This window comes from Cebus imitator, unplaced genomic scaffold, assembly GCF_001604975.1.
Source record: "Cebus imitator isolate Cc_AM_T3 unplaced genomic scaffold, Cebus_imitator-1.0 Scaffold20, whole genome shotgun sequence".
In the NCBI taxonomy this organism is placed as follows: Eukaryota; Metazoa; Chordata; class Mammalia; order Primates; family Cebidae; genus Cebus; species Cebus imitator.
In genome coordinates this window covers 11313051-11330720 of record NW_016107335.1, presented here as the reverse complement: position 1 = coordinate 11330720, position 17670 = coordinate 11313051, and the positions used below count along the sequence as shown (strand labels likewise).

The 17670-nt window shown below is 41.5% G+C and overlaps 1 protein-coding gene across 7 annotated transcripts in view; it reads right to left on the bottom strand.

Annotated features, from left to right (window-relative positions):
- SFMBT2 (Scm like with four mbt domains 2) overlaps positions 1–17670 on the bottom strand; it is a 245501-nt gene that overhangs the window by 56618 nt on the left and 171213 nt on the right. For all 7 annotated transcript variants that reach the window (XM_017521225.2, XM_017521235.2, XM_017521222.2 and 4 more), the window contains 2 exons: positions 11949–12031; positions 4875–5001 (listed from right to left, as the gene is read on the bottom strand). In XM_017521225.2, coding sequence (XP_017376714.1) covers positions 4875–5001; positions 11949–12031 — 210 coding nt within the window. The remainder of the gene's footprint in view (positions 1–4874; positions 5002–11948; positions 12032–17670) is intronic.

Below are 17670 nucleotides of genomic sequence, written 5' to 3'. Positions count from 1 at the left end.
ATTATCTCCTGAGGCAGGTGCTGTGTTATCCAACATTGTACGTGAGGGCTCCAGGGCACTGTGCTGCTCAACCAAGCTCTGAAATCCCTCCCTAAGCAATCAGGCCCTGGGTTCACCTGCACGGCTCATATCCACGGAGGCAGGACCTCATAAGGGGCAGCACAAAACCCTGCAAGGAGGAGAGTCTGCTGCAGGTGCCAGAGGGTGGCCTGCTGATGGGTTTAATCCCACATTGACTCAACTCCATAGACATCAGGGCCTGCCCTGCTTCCCTCCTCCCTCCCTGCCGTTTGGCTTGAGGGTCTACTAGGGATGCCCCCCCCATGCCTTGAACACAGCAGACAAACTCACTGGGTGGTATAGACCCCCGTGTGATTGTCTGTTCATCCCAGCCACCAGAAGCAGCTGAGTTCCTAAGACTTGAGCACATTCTCGAGGAGCCAGACCCATCACGGAGTCTCTCTCTGGCTCCTGAGAGTTTTATCTTCATTCTCTTCTCCTGGCAAATTCTTCCTGGAAACTCTGCTGACTACTTTAAGGCAAACCAAGCCCCTGCTGTAAGTCATACCACGACTACCATTTTAGAAATGGGGAAGGCAGGGCTTAAGCAATGTGCTCAAGGCCACAGGGTGGTCAGGGGCCTCCATTCACACCTGGCCAACCACCCTCCCATCGCAGTCCCCAGATCACGATGACTGATATGGTTTGGCCTTGTCCCCAGGGAAATCTCATCTTGAATTGTAGCTCCCCAAATTCCCACGTGTTGTGGGAGGGGCCTGGTGGGAGATAGCTTTATTATGGGGCAGCTCCCCAATACTGTTCTCATGGTGGCAAATAAGTCTCACAAGATCTGATGGTTTTATAGGGGTTTCCCTTTCCCTTGGCTCCCATTCTCTCCTGCTGCCACCATGTAAGATGTGACTTTCACCTTCTGCCATGATGGTGAGGCCTCCCAGCCACATGAACTGTGTGAGTCCATTCTATCTATTTTTTCTTCCCAGTCTTGGATATGTCTTTATCAGCAGCGTGAAAACGGACTAATATGGTGACTTGTGTGACTACCAAGCTAGTCTGCTGCCCCCTCCCTGGCTAGTGCCCTGTTTGCTCCTAAAAGCCTCGTTTGCTTGCAAAGTTTGTGGTCACCGTCCCCACATATCCTGTAGCCTCTGATGAGGGCCTCCGTGTCAAAATTCCCGCCACTTCCCACGCCTCCTCACCTGGGATCCCCATTCATATCTTAAGATTTCAAATCTCTCTCCATCCGAACCTGTTCGTCCTCCTCTGTGTCCCTAGTCCTTTTAATGTGCCTCTGGGGACATTTCCAAGGAAGCCCAGGAATCAGGACTGGCTCCTCTATCAACTGACTCTTCAGTCCTGCATTCACCACAAGCCACCTACATCTTGTTATTCTTGCCAATAAATAAGGTGGCCAGGTCTGTGAGGACCAAAAAGACCAGAGGGCAAATTATTATGAAAGTAGATAAACATAAAGCATTATGATTGATAATCAACCTTGTAAAAAGCCATTTTCAGACAAATTCAGCATGATTTGACTCATGTGAGGTACTTAGAATCATTAACTTCAAAGAGATGGGAAGGAGCAGGGTGTCTATTAGGGGCTGAGGAGGGAAGGGAGACTTTTACGAAAAGAGAGTTTCAGTTTTGCACCATGAAAACTGTTCCGGAGATGGATGGTGGTGATGGGTTTATCACAGTGGGAATAATACCTCTAGCCACTGAACTGTGTAATTAAAAATGGCTAAAGTGGTAACATTTAACGTTATATGTATTTTAAATGATTTTTAAAAATGAAAATTTTTTTTCAATAAAATATCTCAATAAAATCACTCAAAAGTTCTTGTCAATCTGCTGCATTAACTGCTAAAAATGTGAGCTAGAAATCTACCAGGCAGATTTCCTACACTGCATTTGAAGTGCAATGTAAGTGGCGCACGTGAATCTATTTAGCCAGGTGTCTAGGAAGAAGGATTCTGAGAAGGAAGACTCCAAAAAAGAAGCTAAGGAAGACAATGCAAGCATGTGACCCTCCTTCTGGGCTAAAGAGCTAGGAGAGCACATAGAACTGACAGACCAATGTATCTGTCCCATTAAAAGAATGACTGGAAATGAACAGAAAGTCACTTGGTTTGTGGTATGGCAGAGCTGTGAGTGTGGGAGCCAGTGTGTGCGGCCACAGTGCTAGGGGCCTAAGACTGAAAGTAACTTGTGTTATACTAACAATATTCACAGTTACAGATGTGATGACCTGCAGCAGAACACTGACCTAAGAGAAGCCACTGCCTCCTTTCTGGAACACTGGCCCCATCATAATCAATTGCCCTTGCTAACTACCACTGGTTTCTGGGAGCTTAAAATTCTTTTCAAATATGAACCTAAAATAATATTACATCATCTCATATATTTTATTCATTGCTCCCTCTTGAACAACAGCCCCTTTAGAGACATGTAAAGAATGAATCAACTTCAAGAGACAACAAATATTGACTAGAAAGAATCATTTTAATTACCTAAAGATAGCCAATCAGTCCAGTGCTGAAAAGACTTCAAATCAATTTAGTGCATGGAAATAACTAATAAAATTGTTACAAAGTACTTTATAAATTTAGTGTGTCAAATAAATGGCCTATAATCGGAATAATCATCATTAAATAAAATACTTTAACAGCCACAAGGTGACCATGATGAATCTCTGTCATTTTATCCCCAAGATGGAGGAAAGGAAACACCAGACAGATAAAACTGAAATAATGAGACCTAAGTGCCATTAAGCTGTCGCTTTGAAAGGTAAGTGCTCAGTAAGGGCCAGAATCAAAACAAAAACAAAAACCAAAATTCAAGCAAGACCCAGGAAACTGACTGGAATTTTACTTTATTGGTATGCAATGTCTTTTGTGAGTGATGACAAAGATGCATGATTTTGAGCAATAACTACAGATGATATACTATTCAACAGATAATACTCAACAGACTATTTGCAAACGCTTTTTGAAACAATGTGTCAGGTCTGGGAAAACAGTCAGTGTATATTTTCTAATCTGTTTCCTAACGCTAACTAATTTTCATTACTACCCAATGAAAGCACTCTGGGGAATAAGAAAAATATCTGACATGAGCTGACTTTCATTTCCTTGCTAGAAAACCAAAAATCTGTATTCAAAGAACAGGCCAAAGAAGAAAATACTGCCCCAAATGTATTTTCTTATATATATACACTAAATGTTGTTCATCATTCTTTTTAAGATGTGGGAAGCCATAGGGTCTGGTGAATTAAGCAACAGAGAAAATGTCAAGAGCAATGGAATTGAACCCCAGGCAGATCTTAATAGCTTAGCTAGTTTCTCTACCTATAAAAATCAGGACATTCTTACTGCTGTTTGTGTTAGGTAATTAACAATCATAAAACATGCGGAAAGTAGAAACTGCTAAAGAAATAATGACTGCCAAAGAATTTTTACCACAACGTGCTAAATAATAAGGATAAAACATGGGCTTTTAACTTCACCATTTTTGTTTTCAAATTAATAATGCAAACAAGAGTCCAATCTCTTTAAGATGACTCAGCATAGCGTTAGATAGCAAGTTAAATTTGGTCATTAGAGAGTACAAGAAGGAATCTTGTTTCTTCAAGAGCAGTTCACTCAACCCTAGGTGGAGCTGTGAAAATAAAGCCATGGTCTATTCCTGTAAGCTACAGAAATGTTACCACATTGCCTGTGTCTACACTTTTGTTAATTCCAGACACAGGCCATTCTACTTGAAGACCCACTAAGCAATCAACTTTTTGGGAATTTCCATTTATGTCACATTGATTTTGGAACCCTAAACATCAGTAACGTTTTAAACCATTTTCTGGGAATTGGCGACACAATGGCTGTTTTCCACACTTCTCAATCCCTGGGATGAGGCTGTAGGCCTGCCTCAGAACTTTGCAGGCATTTTACAGTTGCAGAGTGAGTGAAGAAATATCAATGGAGAAGATCTCAGTACTAATTCTGTGACTTTCCTTCTAAATTTTTTAATTCCAAGCATGGTATTGAGTAAGTCCTAAGATTTAAACTATGAACTAGGAGAGCTAACATTGTTTTACTGTTCATATTTGTTCATTTTTTGCAGATACACTTGAAATAACTACTGAGTATTATGAAATCCTAGGGGAAAAAACCCCAAAGAATTATATATCACAGAAAGATTGGAAAGACTTGGAGATCAAATCCATTTTAATTATTTCTCACTGAAAACACACCACCTGGAAAATATGGTTTTCTACTTAAATATAAAGTCTGATCAGGATTCTGTTCACAAAATACACTGTTCTGTGAGTTTTCTTACACCTCTAAATACTCTAGCTATAAAGATGAGTTTCAACATCACTGAACAAACAAGTCTAAATCCTGTTTATTAGACATTTGGGGAGAAAGGCATCCTCCAGGTACTATTTTGAGGAAGAATTAAATATCTGCAGAAGAAACCAAAGTAAAAGATACTGCCACATTAAAATACAAATATACAATTTTGTCCTCATAATATCCAGGACCTCAAATCCCAGTTTTGGTGACTCACATTAATTTAATTGTGACATTTGCTTTACTAATCATAGATGTAAAAAGACCACTGTGTTCCAAACATAATTATCTCACCAGCATCTCATCGCATGAAATTATTAGTTCAGAGCCTCCGAATAAATTTATACTTGATTAGTTTCACTTATTTAAGAACACTGAATAATTTAAGATCTGTTTAAATGAAACAGAAGCAAGGGGACTTCTGAGAAGGGCTGCGTTCCCCCACACCTGCCATCTCAACAAACCCTACATCACTCTCCCCGACAACCGCTACCCTCAGCGAGTACGTACCTTCCAGGTGAAGCCACATCAGCCGCCCCTTCACACTCACAACGGAGGCCACACACAGTTCTCCTGGATTCCTGGGGTTCACAGCTTCCAGTTTCATGTTCTTTGTGAAACCTCGACTGAATGATGTCTGCAAGAGAAACACGACCGACACTGAGCCAGTGCTGATGCAGCCAGACAAAGCTGGGCTGATGAAGAAACAGAAAGAAATGTACACGGATCCTACATCAACAAGACCAGCTTGTGTGAGTGTTTGTTCCTTCCCACCGCTCATGAAGAAAGAACCAGCGGGTCTTCATTTCTTAGAACTATGCCAAGCACACAGTAGGTGCCTAATAATATTTGTTAAACGAGTGAGAGTATGAATTCATTCTCTCTCCAGTTCCACATGCACCCTTCCTTCTATGGGATCACTGACGCACACACCAATTTTTCCACCTCCCTATATCCCTTGATAACAGTTCAAGTGGGTAGATGGAGTTTCCATCCGGCATCATTTTCCTTTAAAGGAAGTGGGAAGAATATCCTTTAAAATTTTTCGTAGTAGAAGGTCAGGCATGGTGGTTCATGTCGTAATTCTCAGCACCGCAGGAGGCCGAGGTGGGCAGATCACTCGAGGTCAGCAGTCCAAGACTAGCCTGGCCAACATGATGAATCTCCATCTCTACTAAAATACAAAAATTAGCTGAGCATGGTGGCACGTGCCTGTAATCCCAGCTACTCAGGAGGCTGAGGCAGGAGACTCACTTGAACCCAGGAGGCAGAGGTTGCAGTGAGCTGAGATCTCACCACCACACTCCAGCCTGGGCAAAAGAGCGAGACTCCGTCTCAAAAAAAAAAAGAAAAGAAAAGAATTTTTGGTAGTTGTGTAGGTCTTTTTGATGATGAATTCTTGTAGTTTTCTTTGATCTGAAGTTATCTTTATTTTCCTTTGGTCTTTGCTATTGACTTTTTAACATCACTTTAAACATTTTTACATAGAGTAAAATTCAGTCTTTTGGGTATATTGTTCTATGAGGGTAAGGCTGTGGGACCAGAGTATTTCATTACGCAGCATTATAACACAACCGACACACAGAACCACTCCTTTGCCCCCTGAATACCCTTGTACCAGGGTCCTTTGGTAATCAGTCCCTCCAAAGCACTCAATTCCTGGCAACCACCAATCTGTTTCCTGTTCCTGTAATTTCCTTTGTGTTTCTTTATATTCTCATTATAAGAAAATTTTCCTTTATATCTACAGTTCTTAAACTTTAGGATCAGAATCCCTGTTTTATTCTGTAAGTCATGTAAATGGACTCACACTATCTGTAGCCTTTCAAGTCTGGCTTCTTTCACTTAGCATAGTGCACTGAGATTTATCCATGCTATTACATGAAATGGAAGTTTCTTCTGCTTTCTTGCTGAGTAGTTTGTACAGATGCACCATAGCTTATCTATCCACTAACCAGTTAAAGGACATTTGAGCTGTTTTCAGTGATTGTGATGAAAGCTGCTATAAACATTCTGGGACAACTTTTTATGTAAACCTAAGTATATTAATCTGCTCAGGCTGCTATAGCAAAATACTATAGACTGTGAGATTTAAGCAACAGAAATTTATTTTCTCATGGTCCTGGAGGCTGAAGTCATAGATCAGGATGTTGGCAGGGCAGGCTTCTTCTGAGACCTCTCTCCTTGACTTGCAGATGTCATCTTCTCTCTGTGTGTCCATGTGGTCATGGCTCTGTGTATACTTAGCAGTCCTAATTTCAGCATGCTTTATGTCTGGTAATTACCTAACATAAACAGCAGTAAGAGTGTCCTGATTTGTATATGTGGAGAAACTAGCTAAGCCATTAAGATCTGTTTGAGGTTCAATCCCCTCTTCTTTTTTTTTCGTTGCAGACAGGGACTCATTCTGTCGCCCAGGCTGGAGTATAGCAGCATGACCTCAGCTCATTGCAACCTCTGCCTCCTGTGTTCAAGTGATTCTCCTGCCTCAGCCTTCTGAGTAGCTGGGACTATAGGCATGCACCACCACATCCAGCTAATTTTTTTTTTTTGTATTTTTAGTAGAGTCGGGGTGTCACCATGTTGGTCAGGCTGGTCTTGAACTCCTGACATCAAGTGATCTGCCCACCTTGGCCTCACAAAGTGCTGCAACTACAGGTGTGAGCCACTGTGCCTGGCACCCACTTTTCTTATAAGGACACCAGTTATACTGGATGAGGGCCCACGCTTAGGACCTCGTTTTATCTCAATTACTTTTTTAAGACAGTATCTCCAAAGACACTCATATGCTGAGGTATTGGGGGTTACGATTTGAACACATGAATTTGGGAGGGGCACAATCCAACACATACCATTAAGTTTGCATTACTCTAGAGATGGGACTGCTGGACCATATGGTAAATGAACTTTTAACCTACTAAGAAGCTGCCAAAATGTTTGCCAAAGTTGCTATGGCATTTTGCATTCTCATGAGCAGTGTAGGAGAGTTTTAGTTGCTACACATCCTCATCAGCACCTGATATTGCCAGTTTTTCAAAATCTTTTAACAGATATCTAGTGGCATCTCATGGTGGTGTTAGCTTGCATTTGCCCTGCTGACTACTGATGCTGAGTATGTTTTCCTGTGTTTTTCTGGGGCATCCATACATCTTCTTTGGTTGTGTCTATTTTTATTCTTATTCAGCCACTTCTTCTGCATCTTCAATTCTCCGTGATAACTGTCCTTCAGATCCTGAAATTCCATCTGTCCTTCATTTCCCTGTCCATTGTCCTCTGTTTTCAGACAGAATAATTTCTATCTTCAAGGTAATGGACTCTTTCCTCTGTCGTCCCCATTAAGTTACTTCAGTGAATTTGTTGATTTCAGATACTGTATTTTTCAGTTCTATAATTTTTCTTTTTTACAGTTTCTACTTCTTCTTAAGGACTTCCTATCTTTCAATTCATTATGAGAATATTTTCCTTTATATCTACAGTTCTTAAACTTTAGGATCAGAACCCCCTTGAAAATCTTTCAGAAATATAAACTTCTGGGCTTCTCCCTAAAGTTTCTGATTCAGTTGATTGCAGGTGGAGCCAGAGAATGTGTATTTATGACAAGTGCCCAGGTGATACTGAGGCTGCTGGTCTCATGACCGCACTTTAAGAACCACTGCTTTACATTACGCTGAGTTACAATGAGGGATTGAAAATACTTGTCTTGTAATTCCAACACCTGGATCATGATGGGTTTAGTCTATGCTTGGTTTAGTCTATGTTGATTATCTTTTCTACTGAGAATGAGGCTGATTTTCCCATTTGTCTTGAGCAATGTGGGAATTAAAGAATGGATATTTTAAATGTTACGTTGTGGAGACTCTAGATTATGCTATATTCCTACCAACAGTGTCGACTTTTCTATTTTAGCAAGCAATCATCTTGGTTAGACTGAAACTTCAGACAGTCTCTTAAGAAGCAGCTCAAATTTCAATTGAGTTCAGCTTTCCTAGGCTGTTTGGAGCCTTCCTGGTACCTACATGATTCAGGGATCACCCCAAAAACCTAGACAGAATTTACACATAGAATCTGGGGTCCTGGCTCTCCCCTGTCTGAGTCTCCTCCCACTTTCCAGGATTGGTGGTTGATCAAATTTTGTAATGTGGTTCATCAGGCGAGAGAGACCATGAATTTTACATCACTTGCTAAGTTATCCCACATGTTGTCAACTGTGGCTGCCCTGAGGTAAAAGTCTGAAAAAATGGGACAATTCCCCCATGCTATTATTCCCTTCTTCTAATCTCCTGTTCCCTTCGAAATATGCCTGCTTTTCTTCATGTTCCACTACCCCCAAATAGTGATTTTGGGTCCTATGTCCAGACTTTAGAGCTGCTCTATCTATGTGCATGTAGAAGGGTTGACTCAGTCTGAGCTTATTCGGCCAATACTGAAAACATTATTTTAAAATAAATATAAAAATTTCCCAAATTGCCAGCTACTATAAATTGTCATCAGACATGTTACAATACTCTGGATCTATATATTTATAGATACCAAGATAAACAGGTTCCTCTAAGTAACAGAGACTACTACTTTTTGTGACTAGTGGAAATAAATCAAGGTAATCCACATTTATATGTCTTTTTCTAAAACTTAATTTGAAAAACACAATTATATCTTTATGTAACCTGAAAAGAAAGTGATCCAATGCTTGTTAAGAAATCAACTGGGTCCATGCCTTTACGTTTCTTTGGAAATAGGAATCAAAGATCTTCTAGGTGGGCTATGTGTTTCTGCAAGTCACTCTGCTTCACCCGTGGCTATTATGTATTGAGCTTCCTTCTGAAAATACAACTCCATCAGCCACTTGAAAAGCCTCCAAATAAGTTAAAATGCATTTTATCCTTCTTAACAAAGGAATGCTTCAACCACATAACCTATTTTCATTTCAGGCCACCGCTTGAGGGTAATTTATAAAGGATCAATAGCAAAACTGTTACCTGTGAGTTTATTTACCAAGCATTTTACTGTGTCGATCCCTTTCGTAACAGCCTCTGTTAAACATCTCTGGGGAAATGTCTTCCATGCATCCAATTCCACACTAGCTCTCCTCTAATACACAGGAGATGGGTGATTAAAAAATGAAGTCGTAATATGGATTCCATTAAGGAGCACTTGTAGCAAGCTAACAAATTCAGCAAAGCACCACCAATGCCATGCATACATCAACAATCCTGTCTATTACATAAACAGAGCGACAATCCTGTTACATAACCGGAGCACCAGAAACAAAGGCATTCCTATGCCCACAAATTCATCCAAACAGAGAGCACCTTGATAGCCAAATCCCGAAAACTCAGAAGCCACCTGGGAATGTGGTGCCTTGCTCTACCATTCAAACCCATGTGGACAACTCCTGGCTGTGAATGGGAAGAGAGGGCGATAAAAAGAAGCTATAGTGGGACTCTGTTGTCATAGAAGAAATCACTCTTTAAATATAGAATGAAAGGGAGAGATAAGGTTTTTCTTCCAAAGGCTAATGATCCGGGGAAGGAATATTTCTCTTTGTACCTTGTCAGGTACAAAGCACAATCTAGAAGGGGTTTTAGGGTGCTACAAAATGTTTCCACGGCCCTAAATGAAAGCAGACAAGCCAGCAGATTCTGTGACTGTGACATCAATATGGTGAGAAGTCAAGACAGCGCAGGATGTCAAAGCTTTCAGAGTTCACCAGCTGTGGTCTTTGTTGGGGCACAGCTACGCAGCCAGGCCTGTCACCTAAACACACGCCACTCGATTCTTCAAGATACAGAGAAACTACTCTTGTGCAAGGCAACATCATTCAGTGGCAATCCCGGGGAGAGCCAAGACCGGGAACCCCAAAAATTCGATGTGTAAATTCTGCCTAGATTTTTGCGGGCTCCGTGGATCATGTAGGTGCCAGGCAGACTCCAAGAAACCTAGATAAGGCGAGAACTCAACTGAGATTTGAGCTACTTCTCAAGGTGGTTCAATCACAGAAGGGATCCTTGATTTCCAACCTTGCTGCTGACGTGCTTCTGTACTTACAAGTACCAGCTGACCCAATCAGCAACCTACTGAATCCTCCGAAATCTGATTTTGACTTACACTGACTTTTGAACTTCTGTCTATTCAGACACTCCTTTCTCGCTTCATTTTTCATATTGTTATGTGAAGTGTGCAATGACAGGTGCAGTGGGAACGAACCTGCAGCTCTCGGAGTGCATGCTCAGCAAACAAGTCTCTGACCTGCACGTGCTTTGCACTGCTGTTACAGACCTCAATTAAGAGGAGACTATAATCTTTTTGTCTTAACATAAATTAACTTTCCTAACTGAAAGTACATTGAACACAGTAGACTATACATTTAAGCCTAATTCTTAAAACAGAGGTAAATGATGTCTCTACTCACAATTCCTAGGGTTGATGAATTATTGATAATTTTGTAAACTACAGTCATCATGTACCGCATAGTGACGTTTCAGTCAATGATGAACTGTGCATACAATGGTGGTCCCGTACGATTACATGGTTATGCCATGCAACCTAGGCTATGTGGTATAAGCTATACCATCCAGGCTGTGGATGAATCTCAAAGCTATAAGTAGGATAGGCTATGCCATCTAGGCCTGTGTAGGTACAAAGCACACTCTATGACATTCACGTAACAATGAAGTGGCCTGATGATGCATTTCTCAGAATATACCCCCATCATTAAGCAACGCATGACTGTAGTTTATAAAATGACCTCCTATAGTGCTGTAAGTACATGCATGTGCACACAAACACACACACACATGCTCATTGCTACTTTATGTGCCACAAAAATCCTATTACTATGTTCCAATAAGCTCTATATGAACAGGTAGTAGCTTAAAGTAAGCAAAGTACACAACTTACTAGCACCTTACTGGACATCAAAGAAAGTACTAAAGCCATCAAAATAAGTAAGACTGTATTTTAAGACTAGGCCTCAGGAGCAAAGGCTCTCCTCTCCGTGGGCTCGTGGATAAGACGCTACACAGCAAGTGTTCCTCCAACAGGCACAGGAGGCCAGCCGTCCACCAAAATGCGTCCTCTTCCCCCCAGAGTCCAGAATCGCAGCTGAACAGCAAGCCCCGGCAGGACCCACTTCCTGGCCTCACCTGTGACCTGGTGCAGCCAAGCGAGGAGCTCCCAGCAGTGGAAAGTAAAGAGTAGAAACATACGCTGCTATCAGGCTGCGGTCTTTAGAACCAGCGACACTTTCTCCTTCATCTCTTTTCCTTCTGCTGGCTAGGTTACTCACCATGATGAGAACCACCTACTAATCAGGAAAACCCTGGGCTCTTCTGTAAGTGAGACTTGGCCATCACCCTTTAGCATGTTCCAGCCACTGTGCATTTATTAGTCAATTTGTTAGCACAGACCAGCATCACCCTAGCAAATGCACAACCTGAAAGGAGGGCTTTCCAAAAACTACATTTTGTAGTTCTCCAGTGCACGGTAATACTCCAACCTTGCTTCACCAATAAAAAGCAAGTTATAAAACTTATGATAAACAAAATCTATGATTTGTTAAAATTAGGTAAGAGAGAAGCTTCTTACATTTCGGAAGCAGAAGGGAGGGGCTTCCTGCGCCCCATGCTGCTTGTGATAATCCGCCCAGTCGAAGTCCTGGCCAGAGTAACCTGCAAATGACAAAACACAGATAAAATAGCATAAATAAAGCAAAATACCAGACGGATGAGCAAAATCAGAAGGGGTGCAAGTTTAGGCCACCAAAAGATAATGTCCTCTGATGCCTAACAGTGCTTCAGGTTCCATAAGTTCAGATGAAATATTCTGGAAAAAATAAAGTACTCAACACAGGTAAAAACAGAACAAAACAAAACAAAACAAACAAAAAAAACATCATTAGTATAACACAGTATCTGAAGCCAGGTGCAGAATGGTGGAACTCACCCGCGGCAGCTCCTGCCAGTGGGGGATTTGCCATAAGGGAGAAGAGCTAAGCCAGGATATGACACGAAACACATTCTCACCACTCACTGTGCAGAAATAGATAATGACATCTCCCTTCATGGGAAACCTGAGGTCATGGGAGCTTACTTTTCAGTGTCTTTATGGAAAACGTGAGGTTTTATTGGGGAAAACTAAACAAAACAAAACAGTACCAGGGAGGACTTTTTAAAAAGTAACAGAAGGTAGAGAATAGGGCAGCAAAGAGTAGAGGGCTTGGAGAGAAAGCCCCCAGAGAAATGAGGGGAGGGGAGGAAGGCAAACGTCACCCTGGGGCTGTCCTGCTGAGGCTGAAGAAACCTCAGAACTGCAGGAGGCAGGCCTCTGCTGGAAGCTCTGGGGTAGTTTGCAAATACAGCGAAAGGCATCTGAACAAAACTGTTCATGCACACTGAATGTAACCAAACACAGAGCCCACTAAAGTAGCTTTTTTCTTTCTTTCTTTATATTTACTTCATTTGGAGGGGGGAAGATGCAACTACATAAATGTCCACCACGAGCACAGCAAGACAGGAAAATAGGTGAGAGAATAGAGGTCTGAATTATACGTAAGAAAGGCATAACCCAGGGAGGAAAATGCCTCTTAATGGGAGTCTGCTCGGCAAAATCAAACCAATGAACAGACAAGGAAAAGGGAGTATGGTGTTAAGATCTTTCAGTAAACAAGCAAAGGAAATACAGTCCAGCTGTGATTAACTGAAGCGTGTAAATGTCCCTCATATTTTTATTTATGGTGCTCTCTACTGAAACCTACGTAAAGTAAATCTATAGGGGATTTCTTATGTTTTTTATCTAAATCCCTCAGTTTCTTTTCCCCATATTATCACAGATTGTATGAGTGCAAATTATTTGTTTATTTATTTATTTTTTTGAGACAGAGTCTCACTCCGTTGCCCTGGCTGGAGGGCAGTGGCATGATCTCAGCTCACTGCCACCATCCTGGTGAAATCCAATAGGATTTCACCGTGTTGGTCAGGATGGTCTCCAACTCCTCATCTCATGATCAGCCTGCCTTGGCCTCCCAAAGTGCTGGGATTACAGGTGTAAGCCACCATGGCCAGCCTGGAAATTCTTTATTTAAGAAACTCAACATACTAAAGATACTAGTTGCTTCCACTTACATTCCCGAGCAAAAAATAGGAATTATCTTCATTAAGCAAGCTCAATATATCCTATTTTTTTTAAGATGGGAGGGTGAGGGTTAACCAAAAAAGCAGCTGTCTTTCTCTGGTCCCAGAGACTGACCCGTGACCTTCCTACATCCTCTTGACCATCAGTGGCAGGTCCCCTTCTTTCTTAAGACAGCTGTTTCATTCTATAAAGACTGACAATTCTTTCCAGCCACTTTCAAAGAGGTTTTTTGGAGTTCTTCCACCTGCCCTTTCTCTTGCCGTTCTCTCCAAAGCTCCCCTCCAGCTACATGGCTCTTGCATCAGAGGTTTCTGGACAGGACCAAAGCCAACTTTCTTCTGAACCTTTTTAAACACAACGAAACACATCTCACAAACAAGGTAATATAACGTGAGTTTCTCTACACTTAAGAAAGCCCTCCATGTTGCGCACAGTTTCTCTGCAGCTGTCTGGATCAGAGCCTCACATTACTGTAGAAGAATTAGCCTCAAGACATGTCAAACAGAGAAGTTTCCTAAGAAGACAAAGGGCCCAGAACTAAAGAAGAGGATATCTGGGTTTAAGACCCAGCTCTGCCAGTAATGGGATGGACCCAGCAATAAGTAGATTAAATCTGCTGTGCCCACTTTCCTCATCCACAAGTTCACAAAATAAAGAGAAAAGCATCCGGGCGCGATGGCTAATGCCTATAATCCCAGCACTTTGGAAGCCCGAGGTAGGCAGATCATGAGGTCAGGAGTTTGAGACCAGCCTGACCAACATTGTGAAAACCCATCTCTAATAAAAATACAAAAATTAGCCGGGCATGGTGGCTCATTCCTGTGATCCCGGCTACTCAGGAGGTTGACACAGGAGAATTGCTTGAACCTGGGAGGCAGAAGTTGTAGTGAGCTGAGATCGTGCTACTGCACTCCAGCCTAGGAGACAGAGCGAGACTCTGTCTCAAAAAATAAATAAATAGAAAAGCTTTTAGGTCCCTCTGCTATTGCATTCTATGACTCAGACCCACCATTACTAATTATTTTACTTTTGCTACTGAGGACTTTTTCCCCCAACTCTCCGTGGTTAATTCCCTTCTCTGCTCCTAGAAGAAAAGCGTCATGTGGCTGGATAAAGAGCAGTTACCTAACAAGGCATTCCTCTAAGAAGACCTCATGACTCCATCCGTGAAGACAACTCTCTGTAACACAATGATCCCGTCTGTCTGGGGTTTTGGAAGAGGGACTTTGTTAAAGTCAAGATCTCCAACTTGGAAGTCACTGCTATTCCCTACACAGAGACATTAAGCTGTGCTTTCTATAGCTAACTTCTAATGAGCATCAACCCATCCTATAAAATGTCATGTCCTGTTTTCTTGGACCTGCATTCAAGCCTTCCATGTATTCATCCATTCCTCCACACTCTGTCTGTGGACAGCCATTTCTAATCTGATCATTTCTAGGTAAAACCAAGTCTTGCTGGGTATGTTCGAAGCAACAGTTAATTTTTCTGCCTCTAGAACACACTCATTTCCCTGACATTCAAACAGCTAAGACTCCTCCTTCCCCTCCTCCTCCTCTTCAGGACCTTTACTCACTTCATCACTTAAAATTCTTTTTTTTTGGGCTGATAATGAGCTGTCTTTGTCAGGCAGTTTTGTGACAGCTCAGAAAATAACTGCGACATAAAAACAAATTGCTGTGGATTGTGTAATAGAGACGACAGGGTCAATTATACTCATTAATCAACGAAGACAGAACAAAAAGTACCAAGGCTTAACTGTGGCCAGGAAAACATGTTTTAAACCTGGAGGGAGGGAAGAAAATAGCAGAGGGGAGAAGAAAATGAAAGAAAATGAAACCCCTTAGGCAATTAAAATTTGCAGCAAGCTGCCCTGAGAGACTGTTGAACCACAACCATTAGATTTATTTAAGCTTTTATTAGTGTTTATTCTGAATGAAGTTCCAACCCTTACAGGTCCAGAAGGGAAGAGGTTGATGAGCCATTTCCCTCAGATACAAATTAATTGACATAAAACAGCTCTATTTGCACACATTATTATTGGCAATGCACATGGATAATTCTTTGGAAAAACTATTTGGCCATAAAAAAGTTCCTGCCCTTTGACAAATCCATTTCATTTCTGGGAACTCATCCCATAAAAATGACCCCAAGAACTGAAAAAGGTGTTGTACATGAAGACGCTTATGGCATTATGATTGGTAATACTGGAGAAAAAAAAAATGAAAAAAACCTTCTGTTTAGTAACGGGAAATGACCTGAGACTTCTCCAACTATGTGGAATGCTGCACAGGCATGAAACTGCAAGCAGTTTAAAAAAAAATCATAAAAAATAACTGCTATAGCTTTAAATGAAAAGACTGCTATAAATACACACAGAATTATTAGATTTGTATAAAAATATGCAAAGATGAAGACCAGAGAAAATGTACAAAAAACTTAATAATAAATATTACAATACTTGTTTGGTGGTAGGACTCTTGGCTACTTACTTTCTTCTTTGACATCTTTGTATTTTTAAGTTTTCAACAGTGATCATAAAATATCAATAAAAAATTATGTTAAAACATAGAATCTTTGTTCTATTTTAAATGATAATTAAGGCATCGGTTGATCAACCCCTATTCAGCACACGGAATACGCCATGACTGCCTCCCCTCAGCCTTCCCCCAGCTTTACATTTGCCACTAGAATCCTGACTTTATCCAGTTCCTGGAGAAAGTGAATTAGGAGAATCTTCAGACACTCATGGTGGGTATATGCCCCTTTTTGGAGGCTTAAGACAGGGGTAGGGGAAGAGTTTACAGAAAAAAAAATTCTCCCTCTAACAAAAGAGATATGCAGGAATAAAAACTCTTCTATCCTGAGTGACTATGAAAAAAACATATACGATCTTACTAAAAAACAAAAATAGCAAAGGAATATCATGTTTGCTATCTGCCTGGCTGGCAAAATGAAAAACAACACTAAGAATCCACCATTCTAAAGGCTGTTAGAAAGCAGGTACTCATGTGTTTGTGGTTGGAGTGTAACTTTAAAAACCTACCGTCGATGTCAGTTCAGTAACCTGTCAAAGTCCTCAGGAGCGCGTCTGTCCTCCAGCCCAGCCAAGAGTTCATGCATACACTCACTCATTCAAAACTCCTGCCCAACTGCTGGGTGCAGGGCAAGGGAACCAAACCGACAAAAATCCTAACTCTCCAAGCTTACATTTCGGGGAATAGAGACAGGTAAGGCACAAATCTAAAAAGTCAGATGATCACAGGCGTCATAGAGAAAGTGGGCAGGGCACATAAGGAGAGCTGCCCTTGCACACAGAGCTCAGAAGATGAGTGCTGGGCAAAGGTGTGGAGGAGCTGAGAAAGCCAGGCATGCAGCAAGCCAGAGGCAGAGAGTTCAGGGCCAGGGACCTGCAACTGCAGAAGCCCAGGGGTGATTCTGGATGGCTCCAGGGTCAGCAAGAAGGACTGTGGGGCCAGAGCAGAAAGGCAGGTGTGACCGGAGCAGGAATTCCATTCTGAAGACGACAACGGCACAAACATTTTACATACAGCAGTGAATTAAAAACAAGAAACAGCACTTTGGGAGGCCAAGGTGGGCAGATCATGAAGTCAAGAGATCGAGACTATCCTGGCCAATGTGGGGAAACCCCGTTTCTACTAAAAATACAGAAATTAGCCGGGTGTGGTGGCACACGCCTGTAGTCCCAATTACTCAGGAGGCTGAGGCGGGAGAATCGCTTGAACCCGGAAGGCGGGGGTTGCCGTGAGCCGAGATCGTGCCACTGCACTACAGCCAGCCTGGCAACAACAACATCAAAGAAGCAAGAAACAGAACAATGAGGAAATGTTTAAATTAAACTACCTACAAATCATGGGCCTCTCCATGGTCACTTAGGAATAAGTATTTTGGCATGACACAACTTAATAAATCATTTCGAATCCACTGTACAAAACAGTGGATTCAAAATGATTCAACAGATATATAAAGTTGCGTATCTAAGGAAACAAATCTGAAGGAATATATACCCAAAATTATTTCATCAGGATAGGATTATTGTAACAAATATATCTTCAGACTTTTCTACTTTTTCAAAATGTTAATGAATGAGTATGGATAAATCTGTTATTTTTAAAATTCTGCAAAAAGCTCTTAAGTCCTGTAAAGCAATAACTTT